General features: G+C 47.6%; 1 protein-coding gene across 9 annotated transcripts in view; it reads right to left on the bottom strand.

Annotated features, from left to right (window-relative positions):
- Nucleotides 1-16,260, bottom strand: part of LOC134948960 (phosphatidylinositol-binding clathrin assembly protein-like) — a 340,585-nt gene that overhangs the window by 79,157 nt on the left and 245,168 nt on the right. For 7 of the 9 annotated variants that reach the window (XR_010183069.1, XM_063937265.1, XM_063937264.1 and 4 more), the window contains one exon: nucleotides 13,677-13,784. Coding sequence is in view for 8 of the 9 variants with exons in the window: in XM_063937265.1 (XP_063793335.1) it covers nucleotides 13,677-13,784 (108 nt within the window). In the remaining variant the exon portion in view is untranslated. The remainder of the gene's footprint in view (nucleotides 1-13,676; nucleotides 13,785-16,260) is intronic. The other 2 variants (XM_063937266.1, XM_063937270.1) reach the window with 1 other exon arrangement.

Here is a 16,260-nt window from a genome sequence, read left to right as displayed (position 1 = left end):
TAACAAAATTCTTTTTCCACAGACAACTCTGGAGAGCTCTCTGCAGTGCACCCATTCTCCTCTGGGCACAAGATCTAACTGAGGTCTGGAGGAGGGGCATAGAGGGAGGAGCCAGTGCACACCCATAGTCAAAGTTCTTTTTAGGTGCCCTAACTGCGGAGCCCGTCTATACCCCATGGTCCTTACGGAGTCCCCAGCATCCTCTAGGACGTAAGAGAGAAATTAATAAAAAATGGTTTAAAACCACAAAATATGGTTTAAAAAAAACTTTTTTTTTTTTTACCCAACCCTGCACGTAAGTTATACAAAGATTAACATTGAGCATTTAAGAAAAAAAAAATGATGGCTTGATCGTGATGGGGTACAAAAGCAGAGGTGCTTTACTTTCTAACATTTCCACAGATTCAAGTGCCTGCAGCAGCTCTTAATACAGTAAGGTAGCAGCGTGTCAAAGCGGAAGATATAGGGACCTATACAACAATTATTAACTATTGCATTTGTAATTGTATTTAGGTATATTTGTTTTAAGGGTAAATTGAACTAGGACCTGAGCTTTTTATTTAACCTTTAACTGCTGCTCATACAGGATGCACTGTGTTGACGCGAACAAGGATGAACTACTTGTAAGTAATCAGGCAACAGGATCATAATGGCAAAAGGTGAATGTACCGGTGTTGTGGGAGGCAGCGACCTGTAAAATTAAGGGGGTCAGTGGAAAAGAGGCACATGCCACAGCTACACGGATTCTGCATTCTTGCTGCCATCAAGTAGCTTTTGCCATTTAGGGGTAAATTTACTAAGATAGGAGTTCTATTTCAAATGGGATGTTGCCCATAGCAACAAATCAGATTCTACTTTTCATTTATCTAGCACCTTCTAGAAGATAATACCTGGAATCTGATTGGTTGCTATGGGCAACATCTCATCTTAAATAGAACTCCCATCTTAGTAAATTTACCCCCTAGTGTCTACTCCACTAATGCCTAACATAACGGCACGTGCCTATCTCTCACCAGTAGCAAAATACTGCTGTTATATTTCAAGCCCTATCTAGTTGAAAAGGGGCCTAAGTAATTTTGTGACATGTGCCTCTTTTACACTGAGCCCCACAATGGTCTACTGAGTGTGAGTGTGATAATGAAGGCATGCTGTATATCATAATGTGATAAAGGAAATGGTGGCAATGTTAGGTTCTGTAAAGAGCAGAATGATGAGGATACTTTCACATTAATATGGAATGAATATTGTGTCAAACACACCTTTATATAACACAAAGTTAATAAAAATACATTGTACTTTTTTGCATTTAAAAATATACTGAAACTAAAAGACAAAATTTCAGCTTTAAAAGAGAATCTATAGTCCGCTAATAACTCACCAATGGTAAACCGCCAGTTGAGCACGAGAAAGCATGCAACAAAGTGGGAGAGAACAGAAATAATCTGTAAAAGGGATGCATGCACAATGCAAGCCAGAAACACACACACTAGTAAAAACGAGTTTTATGGTAAGAACTTACCTTTGTTAAAACTCTTTCTGCGAGGTACACTGGGCTCCACAAGTCTGGACAATGGGGTGTAGAGTAGGATCTTGATCCGAGGCACCAACAGACTCAAAGCTTTGATTGTTCCCAGAATGCACAGCGCCGCCTTCTATATCACCCCGCCTCCCAGCACAGGAGCTCAGTTTTAATTAACCAGCCCAATGCAGTAGCAGGAAAAGAGACGACAACGGTTAGTAGCCACATACACCACACTCTCACGACAAGAGAAGTGTCAGCGGCTAATGCCATATGAACCCAAAGAAGCCAAGTGCGTCAGGGTTGGCGCCTTGTGGAGCCCAGTGTACCTCGCAGAAAGAGTTTTAACAAAGGTAAGTTCTTACCACAAAACTCGTTTTCTGCCGCCCAAGAAGGTCCAACAGACCAAGTAGAATGGGCCGTAATGTGAGCAGGAGCTGACAGACCAGCCTTCACATAAGCATGTGCAATCACCATTCTAATCCATCTGGCCAGGGTCTGCTTGTGAGCAGGCCAGCCACGTTTGTGAAATCCAAACAAAACAAAGAGAGAATCAGGTTTTCGAATAGAAGCAGTTCTCTTCACATAGATACGGAGAGCCGTACCACATCCAAAGACCGCTCTTTGGGAGACAAATCAGGAGAGACAAAGGCTGGAACCACAATCTCCTGATTAAGTGGAACGAAGAAACCACCTTAGGTAAATATCCGTGACGAATCCTAAGAACCGCCCGGTCACGGTGAAAAAACAGATATGGGGAACTACAAGACAAGGCACCCAGATCCGACACTCTTCTAGCAGAGGCAATAGCCAGCAAGAACACCACCTTAAGGGAAAGCCACTTAAGGTCAGCTGAACCAAGAGGTTCAAATGGAGGCTCCCGCAACGCTTCCAAAACCACCGACAAGTCCCAAGGAGCCACAGGCGGGACATAGGGAGGTTGGATACGCAACACACCCTGAGTGAAAGTATGAACATCAGGTAAAGACGCAAGTTTTCATTGAAACCACACCGACAAGGCAGAAATATGAACCTTGAGGGAGGCCAGACGCAGGCCTAAATCTAGGCCTTGCTGCAGAAAAGCCAAAAGTTTGGCTGTACTAAACTTGGAAGCGTCATAATTGTTAGATGCGCACCAAACAAAGTATGAATGCCAGACCCTATGGTAAATCCGAGCAGAAGCCGGTTTCCGGGCCCGCAACATAGTTTTAATGACCTCTTCAGAAAAACCCTTAGCCCTCAAGACGGAAGCTTCAAGAGCCACGCCGTCAAAGATAGCCGGGCTAGGTCCTGGTAGACACAGGGGCCCTGAACGAGGAGGTCTGGGCGTTGTGGAAGTAGAAGTGGACGCTCTGTCGATAGGCCTTGCCGGTCTGAGAACCAGTGCCGTCTGGGCCACGCCGGAGCAATGAGAAGCAGAATCCCTTTTTCTTGCTTGTACTTCCGAACTACCCTGGGAAGGAGTGACACCGGAGTGAACACGTACGGCAGCCGAAACCTCCACGGCACCGCCAGCGCATCCACAAATGCTGCTTGAGGATCCCTTGTCCTTGCTCCGAAGACCGGAACCTTGTGATTGTGTCGAGACGCCATCAGATCCACATCTGGAGGACCCCACCTTTCCACGAGGAGTTGAAACACATCTGGATGGAGTCCCCACTCGCCGGCATGCACGTCCTGACAACTGAGAAAGTCCGCTTCCCAATTCAGGACTCCCGGAATGAATATTGCCGATATTGCCGGTAGATGGCGTTCTGCCCACTGTAGAATCCGTGAGGCTTCCTTCATTGCCTCGAGTGCCGCCTTGATGATTTATGTAAGCCACTGTGGTGGCGTTGTCCGACTGTACTTGAACAGGATGGTTCTGAATTTAATGCTGGGCTAGGTTCAACGCATTGAAGACCGCCCGCAACTCCAGAATGTTGATCGAGAGGAGAGATTCCTTCTTGGTCCACCGACCCTGTAAGGAGTACTGCTCCATCACCGCGCCCCAACCTCTTAAACTGGCATCTGTCGTCAACAGGACCCAGTTGGATATCCAGAAGGGACGGCCCCTGCACTATTGTTGGTCCTAGAGCCACCAGAGCAGCGACAGACGGACCTCCGGAGTCAATGAGATCATTTGAGACCTGATCCGGTGAGGCAGGCCATCCCACTTGGCTAGAATCAGCTTCTGGAGGGGGCGAGAATGGAAGTGCGCATACTCCACCATGTCGAATGCTGACACCATGAGGCCCAGCACCTGCATTGCCGAATGTATCGACACTTGCGGACGAGAAAGGAAGCAGCGAATCCTGTCCTGAAGCTTCAGGACTTTCTCCTGATACAAGAACAACCTCTGGTTGTGAGTGTCCAACAGCGCTCCCAAGTGCACCATGCTCTGAGCAGGGACCAGGGAGGGTTTCTTCCAGTTGATGAGCCACCCTTGGGCTTGTAGAAACCGTACCGTCATATCCAGATGACACAGGAGAAGATCTGGGGAATTTACCAGGATTAACAAGTCGTCCAGATACGGCAGTATCCTGACCCCTTGACGGCGGAGTACCACCGTCATCACCGCCATAACTTTGGTAAAGACTTGCAGAGCCGTTGTTAAACCAAAAGATAACGCCCGAAACTGGTAATGGATGTTGCCAATAGCAAACCTCAGGTATTGTTGATATGACACTGCTATAGGAATATGCAGGTAAGCATCCATTATGTCCAGGGAGACCATGTAGTCCCCAGGTTCCAAGGCCAGAACTATAGAGCGAAGGGTTTCCATACGGAACTTGGAAATCTTCACAAACCTGTTCAATGCCTTGAGGTTGAGAATGGACCGGGAGGACCCATTCGGTTTCGGGACTAGAAACAGCGGAGAATAGTACCCCCGGCCCCTCTGAGCAAGAGGAACCTGTACTGCGACTCCTGTATCCAGGAGGGTCTGTACCACTGAGTGTCGAGTTTTTACCTTTGTCCGGTCCAAAGGGACGTCTGTCTGACAAAATCGATGAGGGGGTCTGTTTTTGAAGGCAATGGCGTAACCTCGAGTGACGACTTCCCATACCCAAGCATCTGAAGTGGTCCTCAACCATTCCTGGGTATACCCCAGAAGCCGGCTCCCCACCCTGGGATCCCCCAGGGGGAGGCCCGCCCCGTCATGAGGCAGGCTTATCGGTCTTGGCAGCTGGCTGACGGGCAGCCCAGGCTCTATTGGGCTTCGGCTTACCAGGTTTGGAAGTGCGGGCCTGCTTAAGGTACGCCTGACCTTTTGCTTTACCTGAAGGACGAAGGGGGCAAAAGGACGTACCTTTAGCCTTCGACACAGAAGGAGCGGTATTAGGTAGACAGGCAGTTTTGGCAGTAGCCAAGTCAGCCACTATCTTATTTAAGTCCTCCCCAAACAGAATATCTCCCTTGAAAGGGAGTACCTCCAGGGTTTTTCTAGAGTCCAGATCCACAGACCAGGATCTCAGCCACAATATCCGGTGAGCCAGGACTGACGTAGTAGAGGCCTTGGCTGCCAGGATACCGGCATCAGAAGCCGCCTCTTTAATATATCGAGAAGCTGTGACAATATATGACAAGCATTGTCTAGCATGGTCAGAGGAGATTTCAGCTTCTAACTCCAAGGCCCATGCTTCAATAGCCTCAGCAGCCCATGAAGCTGCAATAGCAGGCCTTTGTGCAGCACCCGTGAGGGTGTAAATCGCTTTTAGACAACCCTCCACACATTTATCCGTAGGCTCTTTCAGAGACGTGACGGTAGTGACAGGTAGAGCTGAGGAAACCACCATCCTAGCCACATGTGAGTCCACTGGAGGAGGTGTTGCCCAATTCTTAGACAGCTCTGGCGCGAGGGGATAGCGAGCCAGCATCTTCTTTTGAGGCACAAACTTTGTACCCGGGTTTTCCCAGGGTTCCTGTCGTATATCCACTAGGTGATCAGAGTGAGTTAAAACCTGTTTATCCACCTTCTGATGCTTGAACCTATTTGGTTTCATAGGAGGCACGGATGGCTCGGGATCATCCGTAATCTGCAGAATTAACTTAATAGCCTCCACAAGGTCAGGAACATCCACACGTGAACAACCCTCCCCATCAGCCGTATCCGAGTCAGAACCTGTGGCGTCAGTGTAAGTGCCGTCCTCATCAGACGAGGTGTCTGTGACAGCAGTGGATTGTGAGGAGACGAGCGCTCGCTTAGAGGACCTCTTGGACTTAGGCGAGCGTTGGTCAGACATTTTAGTAGTCAAGGACTGGTTCAACTTCTTTAATTGAGCAGATAAAACGTCCGCCCACGGCGGGTTAGCTGCAGTGACCACATACGGTTGTACCGGCATTGGGGGTCCCATAGGGGGTGTTAGTTTATGTACTAGCGTATGCAGAAGCGTGGAAAACACGGCCCACGGTGGGTCAGTATGTGCCCCCGTTGCCACAGACCCACTGGGGGGCAAGGAGCCCCCAGAACCAGAGCCCACAGCTGCTATAATCTCCTCATATGTACCTGTGGCTTCAGCAACACCAGCAGTGTGTTCCGCCCCAGAACCGTTACCCTCAGAAGCAGACATGATATAACTTGCAGTATGAGGTAACACAGTACAATTAACCGCAGCACAATATCTCAAACCCAAACCCCTGCGTAGTGTAGTCAGCACTAGCAGAGATAAAGGAGAGATATGGTGACCAAATCACAGAAAAAATAAGATTTTAAACCTACCGGTAAATCTTTTTCTCCTAGTCCGTAGAGGATGCTGGGGACCCCGTAAGGACCATGGGGAATAGACAGGCTCCGCAGGAGACATGGGCACTAAAAAGAACTTTAGGTGTGGGTGTGCACTGGCTCCTCCCTCTATGCCCCTCCTCCAGACCTCAGTTAGAGATACTGTGCCCAGAGGAGACGGACAGTACGAGGAAAGGATTTTTGTTAATCTAAGGGCAAGATTCATACCAGCCCACACCATCCACACCGTATAACATGGAATATACAAACCATTTAACAGTATGAAACAAAACAGCATCAGCCCAAGACTGATTAAAACTGTAACATAACCCTTATGTAAGCACACTATAAACAAGTCTTGCAGCATTTAGTCCACACTGGGACGGGCGCCCAGCATCCTCTACGGACTAGGAGAAAAAGATATACCGGTAGGTTTAAAATCTTATTTTCTCTTACGTCCTAGAGGATGCTGGGGACTCCGTAAGGACCATGGGGATTATACCAAAGCTCCCAAACGGGCGGGAGAGTGCGGATGACTCTGCAGCACCGATTGAGCAAACACGAGATCCTCCTCAGCCAGGGTATCAAACTTGTAAAACTTTGCAAAGGTGTTTGAACCCGACCAGGTAGCTGCTCGGCACAACTGTAATGCCGAGACGCCTCGGGCAGCTGCCCAAGAAGAGCCCACCTTTCTAGTGGAATGGGCCTTAACCGATTTTGGTAACGGCAATCCAGCCGTAGAATGAGCCTGCTGAATCGTATTACAGATCCAGCGAGCAATAGTCTGTTTAGACGCAGGAGCGCCAACCTTGTTGGCTGCATATAGGATAAACAGGGCCTCCGTTTTCCTAACCCGAGCCGTTCTGGCCACATAAATTTTCAATGCCCTGACCACATCCAGGGACTCGGAATCCTCCACGTCCCTTGTAGCCACAGGCACCACAATAGGTTGGTTCAGATGAAAAGAAGAAACCACCTTAGGCAAAAATTGAGGACGAGTCCGCAACTCAGCTCTATCCACATGGAAAATTAGGTAAGGGTGAGACAAAGCCGCCAACTCCGACACCCGCCGTGCCAAGGCCAATAGCATGACCACTTTCCAAGTGAGATACCTTAATTCAACTGTCTGAAGAGGCTCAAACCAGTGAGACTTAAGGAACCGTAACACCATGTTAAGGTCCCATGGTGCCACCGGGGGCAAAAAAGGAGGCTGGATATGCAGCACCCCCTTCACGAAAGTCTGGACTTCTGCAAGAGAAGCCAATTCCTTTTGAAAGAAAATGGATAGGGCAGAAATCTGAACCTTAATGGAGCCTAATTTTAGGCCCAAATTCACTCCAGTTTGTAGGAAGTGGAGAAAACGGCCCAGATGGAATTCTGCCAGAGGAGCAGTCTTGGCTTCGCACCAAGACACATACTTCCTCCAGATACGGTGATAATGTTTCGAGCCTTTATCAGAGTAGGAATGACCTCCTCCGGAATGCCCTTCTCCGATAGGGTCCTGCGTTCAACCGCCATGCCGTCAAACTCAGTCGCGGTAAGTCCTGGAATAGACAGGGTCCTTGTTGTAACAGGTCTTCCCTGAGAGGAAGAGGCCACAGATCTTCGGTGAGCATCTCCTGCAGATCCGGATACCAGGCCCTTCGAGGCCAATCTGGAACAATGAGAATTGTCCGAATTCCTCTTTGCCTTATGATTCTCAGTATCTTTGAGATGAGAGGAAGAGGGGGGAACACATAGACCGACTGAAACACCCACGGTGTCACCAGTGCATCCACTGCAAACGCCTGAGGGTCCCTTGACCTGGCGCAATATCTCGGAAGTTTTTTGTTGAGGCGTGAAGCCATCATGTCTATTTGAGGCAGTCCCCACTGACTTACAATCTCTGCGAAGACTTCTTGATGAAGTCCCCACTCTCCTGGATGCAGATCGTGTCTGCTTAGGAAGTCTGCTTCCCAGTTGTCCACTCCCGGAATGAAGACTGCTGTCAGAGCGCTCACATGACTCTCCGCCCATCGAAGAATCCTTGAGACTTCTGCCATTGCCACTTTGCTCCTCGTGCCGCCATGGCGGTTTACATGAGCCACTGCTGTGATGTTGTCTGACTGAATTAGAACCGGTAGACCTTGAAGTAAGGTCTCCGCCTGACGAATGCCGTTGTATATGGCCCTTAATTCCAGAACGTTGATGTGTAGACAAGCTTCCTGGCTTGACCACAGACCCTGGAAGCTTCTTCCCTGTGTGACTGCTCCCCATCCTCGGAGGCTCGCGTCCATGGTCATCAGAACCCAGTCCTGGATGCCGAACCTGCGACCCTCTAGAAGGTGAGAACTCTGCAGCCACCACAGGAGAGACACCATGGCCCTGGGGGACAGGTGGATCATTTGATGAATCTGTAGATGTCACCCCGACCACTTGTCCAGAAGGTCCCACTGAAAAGTCCTGGCATGGAACCTGCCGAAGGGAATGGCCTCGTAAGACGCCACCATTTTTCCCAGCACTCGAGTGCAGTGATGTACCGACAACCTGTCCGGCCTCAAGAGGCCCCTGACCAAGCTCTGAAGTTCCTGGGCCTTTTCCATCGGGAGAAAGATCCTCCTTTGTCCAGAATCATGCCTAAGAAAGGCAATCGGGTCGTTGGAACTAACTGTGACTTTGGTAGATTTAGAATCCAACCGTGTTGTTGTAACACCCTCAAGGAGAGTGATACGCTGTCTAGCAATCGTTCTCTCGATCTCGCTTTTATCAGGAGATCGTCCAAGTACGGGATAATTGTGACCCACTGCTTGCACAGGAGCAGCATCATCTCTGCCATTAATTTGGTAAAAATCCTCGGAGCCGTGGAAAGCCCAAATGGCAATGTCTGAAATTGGTAATGACAATCCTGCACTACAAATCTCAGGAACGCCTGATGAGGTTGATAAATGGGGACATGAAGGTATGCATCCTTTATGTCTAGGGACACCATATAATCTCCCTCTTCCAGACTTGCGATGACCGCCCTGAGCGATTCCATCTTGAACCTCTTTAAGTATAGGTTTAAGGATTTTAAATTCAGAATTGGTCTGACCGAACCATCCGGTTTCGGGACAACAAACAGGGTTGAGTAATAGCCCATCCCCTGCTGCTGCAGGGGAACTTTGACTACCACTTGTTGAAGGCACAACTTTTAAATTGCTGCCAAAACTACCTCCCTCTCTGGGGAAGAAGTCGGCATTGACGATTTGAAAAACCGGCGAGGAGGCACCTCTTCGAATTCCAGCTTGTACCCCCTGGGAAACAATGTCTATTGCCAAGGGGTCCACCTGAGAATGAACCCAGACCTGGCTGAAAAGACGAAGACATGCCCCCACAGGAGCGGACTCCACCCGCGGAGCCCCAGCGTCATGCGGTGGATTTAGTATTAGCCCGGGAGGACTTTTGTTCCTGGGAACTGGCTGTAGCTGGCAGCTTTTTCCCCTTGCCCTTACCTCTGGTAAGAAAGGAAGATCCCCGAGCTCTCTTGGATTTATGCGGCCGAAAGGACTGCATCTGATAATGTGGCGTTTTCTTAGGCTGTGAGGAAACATAAGGTAAAAAAGTTGATTTACCAGTAGTAGCTGTGGAGACTAGGTCCGCGTGACCTTCCCCAAACAACTCCTCACCCATGTAAGGTAAAACCTCCATATGCCGTTTCGAGTCAGCATCACCCGTCCACTGTCGGGTCCACAGTGCTCGCCTGGCAGAAATCGCCATAGCGTTCGCTCTGGACCCCAGTATGCCTATATCCCTCTAAGCCTCTCTCATATAAAGAACCGCATCCTTAATATGGCCCAGGGTCAATAAAATAGTTTCCTTATCCATCGCATCCATATCAGCAGATAAGGTATCGGTCCACGCTAGTACAGCGCTACAAACCCGAGCCGACGCTATTGCCGGTCTGAGTAATGTACCGGTATGTGTGTAAATTGACTTCAAGGTAGTTTCCTGCTTGCGGTCAGCCGGATCCCTGAGGCAGCGGTATCCTGAGACGGCAGCGCCACCTTTTTGGAAATGCGCGTCAACGCCTTGCCCACCCGTGGGGAGGATTCCCACCGTATCCTGTCCTTGATCGGGAAAGGATACGCCATAAGAATCCTTTTGGGAATCTGCAGTTTCTTATCTGGAGTTTCCCAAGCACTTTCAAATAACTCATTTAATTCAAAGGAAGGTGGAAAGGTAACCTCAGGCTTCTTTTCTTTAAACATGTGGATCTTAGGATTAGGCACCGCGGGGTCATCTATAATATGCAGCACATCCTTTGTAGCAATAATCATATAATGAATACTCTTTGCCAACTTTGGCTGCAACCTCGCATCATCATAATCGACACTAGAGTCAGAATCTGTGTCGGTATCTGTGTCAACTATCTGAGAAAGTGTGCGCTTTTGAGACCCAGAAGGCCCCTGTGACATAGGGAAAGGCAGGGTCTGACCCACCGTACTGTCCCTGGATTCTGCTTTGTCCAAACGTTTGTGCAATAAATTCACATTTGCATTTCAAATATTCCACATATCCATCCAGTCATGTGTCGGCGTTGCCGACGGCGACACCACAGTCATGCGCTCCACCTCATCCCTAGGAGAGCCTTCCGCTTCAGACATGCCGACACACACGTACTGACACACCACACACTCAGGGAAAGCTCTATCTGGAGACCGTTTCCCCACAAGGCCCTTTGGAGAGACAGAGAGAGAGTATGCAAGCACACACCCAGCGCCAATAACCATGGAAAAACAAAAATGTACCCAGATACAGCGCTTTATATATATATATATATATATATATATATATATATATATATATATTTTATTTTCACTGCGTCAAATTATGTGCCCCCCCCTTCTTTAAAACCCTCTGTCACCGGTGATCAGCAGGGGAGAGTCCGGAGAGCCAGCTTCTCAGCGTGTGCTGTGGAGAAAATGGCGCTGGTGAGTACTGAGGAAGAAGCCCCGCCCCCTCAGTGGCGGGCTTCGGTCCCGCTTTTTTAAAAACAAATTGGTGGGGATACTCTGAAATACCACTAAATAGTGTAAATCAAATCATAGCCAGCCCTAGAGGTATACATTGCTGCCCAGGGCGCCCGCCCCCCCCGCGCCCTGCACCGCACAGTGTGCGCTGTGTGTGTGTTCTGTGTGGGAGCAATGGCGCGCAGCGTTACCTCATTGAAGATCTGAAGTCTTCTATCTTCTTATACTCACCCGGCTTCTATCTTCCGGCTCTGCGAGGAGGACGGCGGTGCGGCTCCGGGACGAACCGCTAGGGGAGACCTGCGTTCTGACTCCCTCTGGAGCTAATGGTGTCCAGTAGCCTAAGAAGCAGAGCCTAGCATTTAAGTAGGTCTGCTTCTCTCTCCTGAGTACCACGGTGCAGGGAGCCAGTTGCCAGCAGGTCTCTCTGAAAATAAAAAACCTAACAAAATACTTTCTTTCAGGAAGCTCAGGAGAGCTCCCTGTAGTGCACCCAGTCTCCTCTGGGCACAGTATTAAACGGAGGTCTGGAGGAGGGGCATAGAGGGAGGAGCCAGTGCACACCCATACCTAAAGTTATTTTTAGTGCCCATGTCTCCTGCGGAGCCCATCTATTCCCCATGGTCCTTACGGAGTCCCCAGCATCCTCTAGGACGTAAGAGAAATACGTAATACAGTATATCTTTGTGAAAATCCTGTATTAGATAACACCTGACGCACCAAGCCCCCTCAGGTTATAGAATATAGGGATAGCAAGTTGAGTGAAAGACACGAGAGGGACAACACTCAGCTATCAAATGCACACACAGAAGGTCACAGTTTGTACAATGCAGAGGTTATTACAGACAATAATACTGCACTGGACTAGCTTACACAGCCATATAGTCAATAGATATAACACTACACAGTAAGAAACTGGATGTATATCACAGGGTAATTGTACTATAAACCCCTGACTAAATGCACTCTTTCTTACTAACACTGACTAAAAAGGCAGGTAGAATACTTAAGTGTCATGTAAAGGCACAGCGCTGACAACCAGGCGGCTTTACATAGGAGGATTTGCCCAAGCAGTCCCAGGAACAGTGAGCTGAGGAGTAATGGCGCCACTGACAGGGAGTGAGGAATAGACAGAGATGCAGCTCCAGGGCGGGAACACTTGCTGGAAATGGCGCCGTGGGGCTGGGGAGGGGCTTCAGGTCTAAGCCTTATCCCCCTTGCTGGCAAAACCACCGGGTACTGTGGGCGATATAAGAAGTGGTTTAGAGAGAAAACCCGACCTGCGCCCATGCCCTTGTGATCTAGTGGGATCGCCTGTACTGTCACAGTGTCCACCACCAGCGCACGCGGCCCGCCTCCCACTGACCGCGCCGGATCGCGATAAAGACCGGGTCCCGCGAGCGGGACCCACTTACCACCTCCCGAAGCGCGGCCACGCGATCCTGGAGAGCCCCAGCCGTGTGTGCCTAACGTGAAGTAAACCGGAGCCTCCGCTGCAGGTACCCGGCAACAAGGGCTCGGGAGTGTACAGCGCCGCTGGGGAGATCTGGAGCCGCAGCAGAGAATGTCACAAGACATTTACCACTGCTGCTGCCCTGAAGTCTTCACTTTTTCTTCAGAAAAAAAGCCTTTCTTAGGGCTGCATGGAGCAGCCCCTCTGTTAAGTGCCTGCTTACTGCAGCATCAACTAACAAACTAAGCTCCTGTGCTGGGAGGCGGGGTGATATAGGAGGCGGTGCTGTGCATTCTGGGAACAGTCAAAGCTTTGAGTCTGTTGGTGCCTCGGATCAAGATCCTACTCTACACCCCATTGTCCAGACTTGTGGAGCCCAGTGTACCCCGCCGCAGAAATAGTCAAATTCTGCTAACACTATTACGCTGTAGGACAGAAGCAAAAATGTGAAAATATATTTGGTTTGTCAACTACAGAACCTTTGGGGATTTCAAGATTCTATAAAAAAGTACAATTATGTTTGACTTGTCCCTTTTTCAGCGATGTATGTATATTCTAAGTTACAAAATCATAATAAAACCCATAAACTTTATAAACATTTTAAATTGTAAAAAAAATAATAATAATAATAATAATCCTGTAAGAGTTAAATTACAAGTGACATTAATAAATATAAACAAATCACTACAATTTGAACTTCTGTAGCCTTACAAAGTAAGCCTAGTAAGGTCATCACGTCTATCTGGTGCTTAGTGAAGCCACATTCGCTCTTTAAAATGGGTGTAATTTAGCTTTACATAAATGTGGTCGCCAAGATAATGTGGCAGCTACAGTGCATAAGCGTGGATCCATAATGTTAGTAAGGGAACTCATTTTAAGATATAACTCTCAACCTGTAAGCAGTCTATGAAAGCAAAAATAGGTTTTAGATTTGAAAGCATAAGCAGAGCCATACAATAACAAAGTCATGTTTTAGTATATTCCTAGAAATGCATGCAACATAAACCTGCTCACCTCTTGTGTCTTGATTTTCATGTGCTGAAGATTTTGCTCCAAAAACAGCATCAAAATCGACGTGCATTGTTGTGGATGCGTTTTGTACCCCTGAATGCAATGGGAAACCTAAGTTCAATAAAAAGCAACTATGAGAATAAATCTAGAACAATAATAAATGAACTACTTTTTTTTTTTTTTTTTTTTTTTTTAATAGTCATCACATGAAAGTTACAAATGTATTGCTTATGATTTATATTCTGTACCCAAATATATACACTCTCAAGCAACTAAGTTATTTAAAAGTGAAACCTGTGGGGGCGTAGCTTTATTGCCTTGCCTCTAGTCTCCCGCACTTAAACTGGCATTTACACCTTTCCAAGGAATATTCCTCCCCTTCTAATCTGCTATAATGCAATTGGCGGTGAAGCATACAAGAGGTATCGCCTATAAAAGCACCTCAGGGTGTGCAGACCAGTTTTTGTGGCACTTCTAAAGAAGCGTCCTGTAAAATCTGGCATATTGGGAGAACTGGGAAGGTGTGTGAATTGGCCAGAACTCCTTCCTGATCCCACTTGTTTCACGATAAGCTCTTCATCTCTCTGCGAGTTATTACCAAAGTCTACAACTTTTCCAACTTTGTATGCCAAAACTATATAAAGAGTCTGCAGTTCCTGATTCCTCTGGCTTTTTAAAGTGAAAAAAAATAAAAAAAACAAGCAGTCACAACTCAAATCACACAGAACTCCAGATTTGGAGTTAGATGGCGCAAGTAGTCACTCTTATTGTGAACTTGCCTCACAAGGCATAAGGATTCCACATACTACACAAATGAAAATACAGGTTGAGTATCCCATATCCAAATATCAGAAATACGGAATATTCCGAAATACGGACTTTTTGGAGTGAGAGTGAGATAGTGAAACTTTTGTTTTTTGATGGTTCAATGTACACAAACCTTGTTTAATACACAAAGTTATTAAAAATATTGTATTAAATGACCTTCAGGCTGTGTGTATAAGGTGTATATGAAGCATAAATGAATTGTGTGAATGTACACACACTTTGTTTAATGCACAAAGTTATAAAAAATATTGGCTAAAATGACCTTCAGGCTGTGTGTATAATGTGTATATGAAACATAAATGCATTCTGTGCTTAGACTTGGGTCCCATCACCATGATATCTCATTATAGTATGCGATTATTCCAAAATACGGAAAAATCCGATATCCAAAATACCTCTGGTCCCAAGCATTTTGGATAAGGGATACTCAACCTGTAGTACTTTCCCTTATTTACCAATATCAAACCGGAGATAGATTCCTTGGTATTGAGAACAGGAGATACAGTCAGTCACATCCAGGAAGTTACTGATCAGGATGAGATCTGACAATGAAGTTCTCAAGGAACAAACGGAGTACTTTGAGGGGGGGGGATCAAATGTTTGCACCAGAGGCTGTCAGTGCTGGTCGCCCGTCAAGGCTGGCAAGCAGAAATGTGCAAAAATAAGAATTTACTTACCGATAATTCTATTTCTCGGAGTCCGTAGTGGATGCTGGGGTTCCTGAAAGGACCATGGGGAATAGCGGCTCCGCAGGAGACAGGGCACAAAAAGTAAAGCTTTTCCAGATCAGGTGGTGTGCACTGGCTCCTCCCCCTATGACCCTCCTCCAGACTCCAGTTAGGTACTGTGCCCGGACGAGCGTACACAATAAGGGAGGATTTTGAATCCCGGGTAAGACTCATACCAGCCACACCAATCACACCGTACAACTTGTGATCTAAACCCAGTTAACAGTATGATAACAGAGGAGCCTCTGAAAGATGGCTCCCTAAACAATAACCCGAATTAGTTAACAATAACTATGTACAAGTATTGCAGATAATCCGCACTTGGGATGGGTGCCCAGCATCCACTACGGACTCCGAGAAATAGAATTATCGGTAAGTAAATTCTTATTTTCTCTATCGTCCTAGTGGATGCTGGGGTTCCTGAAAGGACCATGGGGATTATACCAAAGCTCCCAAACGGGCGGGAGAGTGCGGATGACTCTGCAGCACCGAATGAGAGAACTCCAGGTCCTCCTTTGCCAGGGTATCAAATTTGTAGAATTTTACAAACGTGTTCTCCCCTGACCACGTAGCTGCTCGGCAGAGTTGTAATGCCGAGACCCCTCGGGCAGCCGCCCAAGATGAGCCCACCTTCCTTGTGGAATGGGCCTTAACAGATTTAGGCTGTGGCAGGCCTGCCACAGAATGTGCAAGTTGAATTGTGTTACAAATCCAACGAGCAATCGACTGCTTAGAAGCAGGCGCACCCAACTTGTTGGGTGCATACAGTATAAACAGCGAGTCAGATTTTCTGACTCCAGCCGTCCTTGAAATGTATATTTTTAAAGCTCTGACAACGTCCAACAACTTGGAGTCCTCCAAGTCGCTTGTAGCCGCAGGCACTACAATAGGCTGGTTCAGGTGAAACGCTGATACCACCTTAGGGAGAAAATGCGGACGCGTCCGCAGCTCTGCCCTATCCGAATGGAAAATTAAATAAGGGCTTTTATAAGATAAAGCCGCCAGTTCAGATACTCTCCTGGCGGACGCCA

This window comes from Pseudophryne corroboree, chromosome 8 (genome assembly GCF_028390025.1).
Source record: "Pseudophryne corroboree isolate aPseCor3 chromosome 8, aPseCor3.hap2, whole genome shotgun sequence".
In the NCBI taxonomy this organism is placed as follows: Eukaryota; Metazoa; Chordata; class Amphibia; order Anura; family Myobatrachidae; genus Pseudophryne; species Pseudophryne corroboree.
The sequence above is the reverse complement of the archived record's forward strand: the minus strand, read 5'-3'. Positions and strand labels throughout refer to the sequence as shown.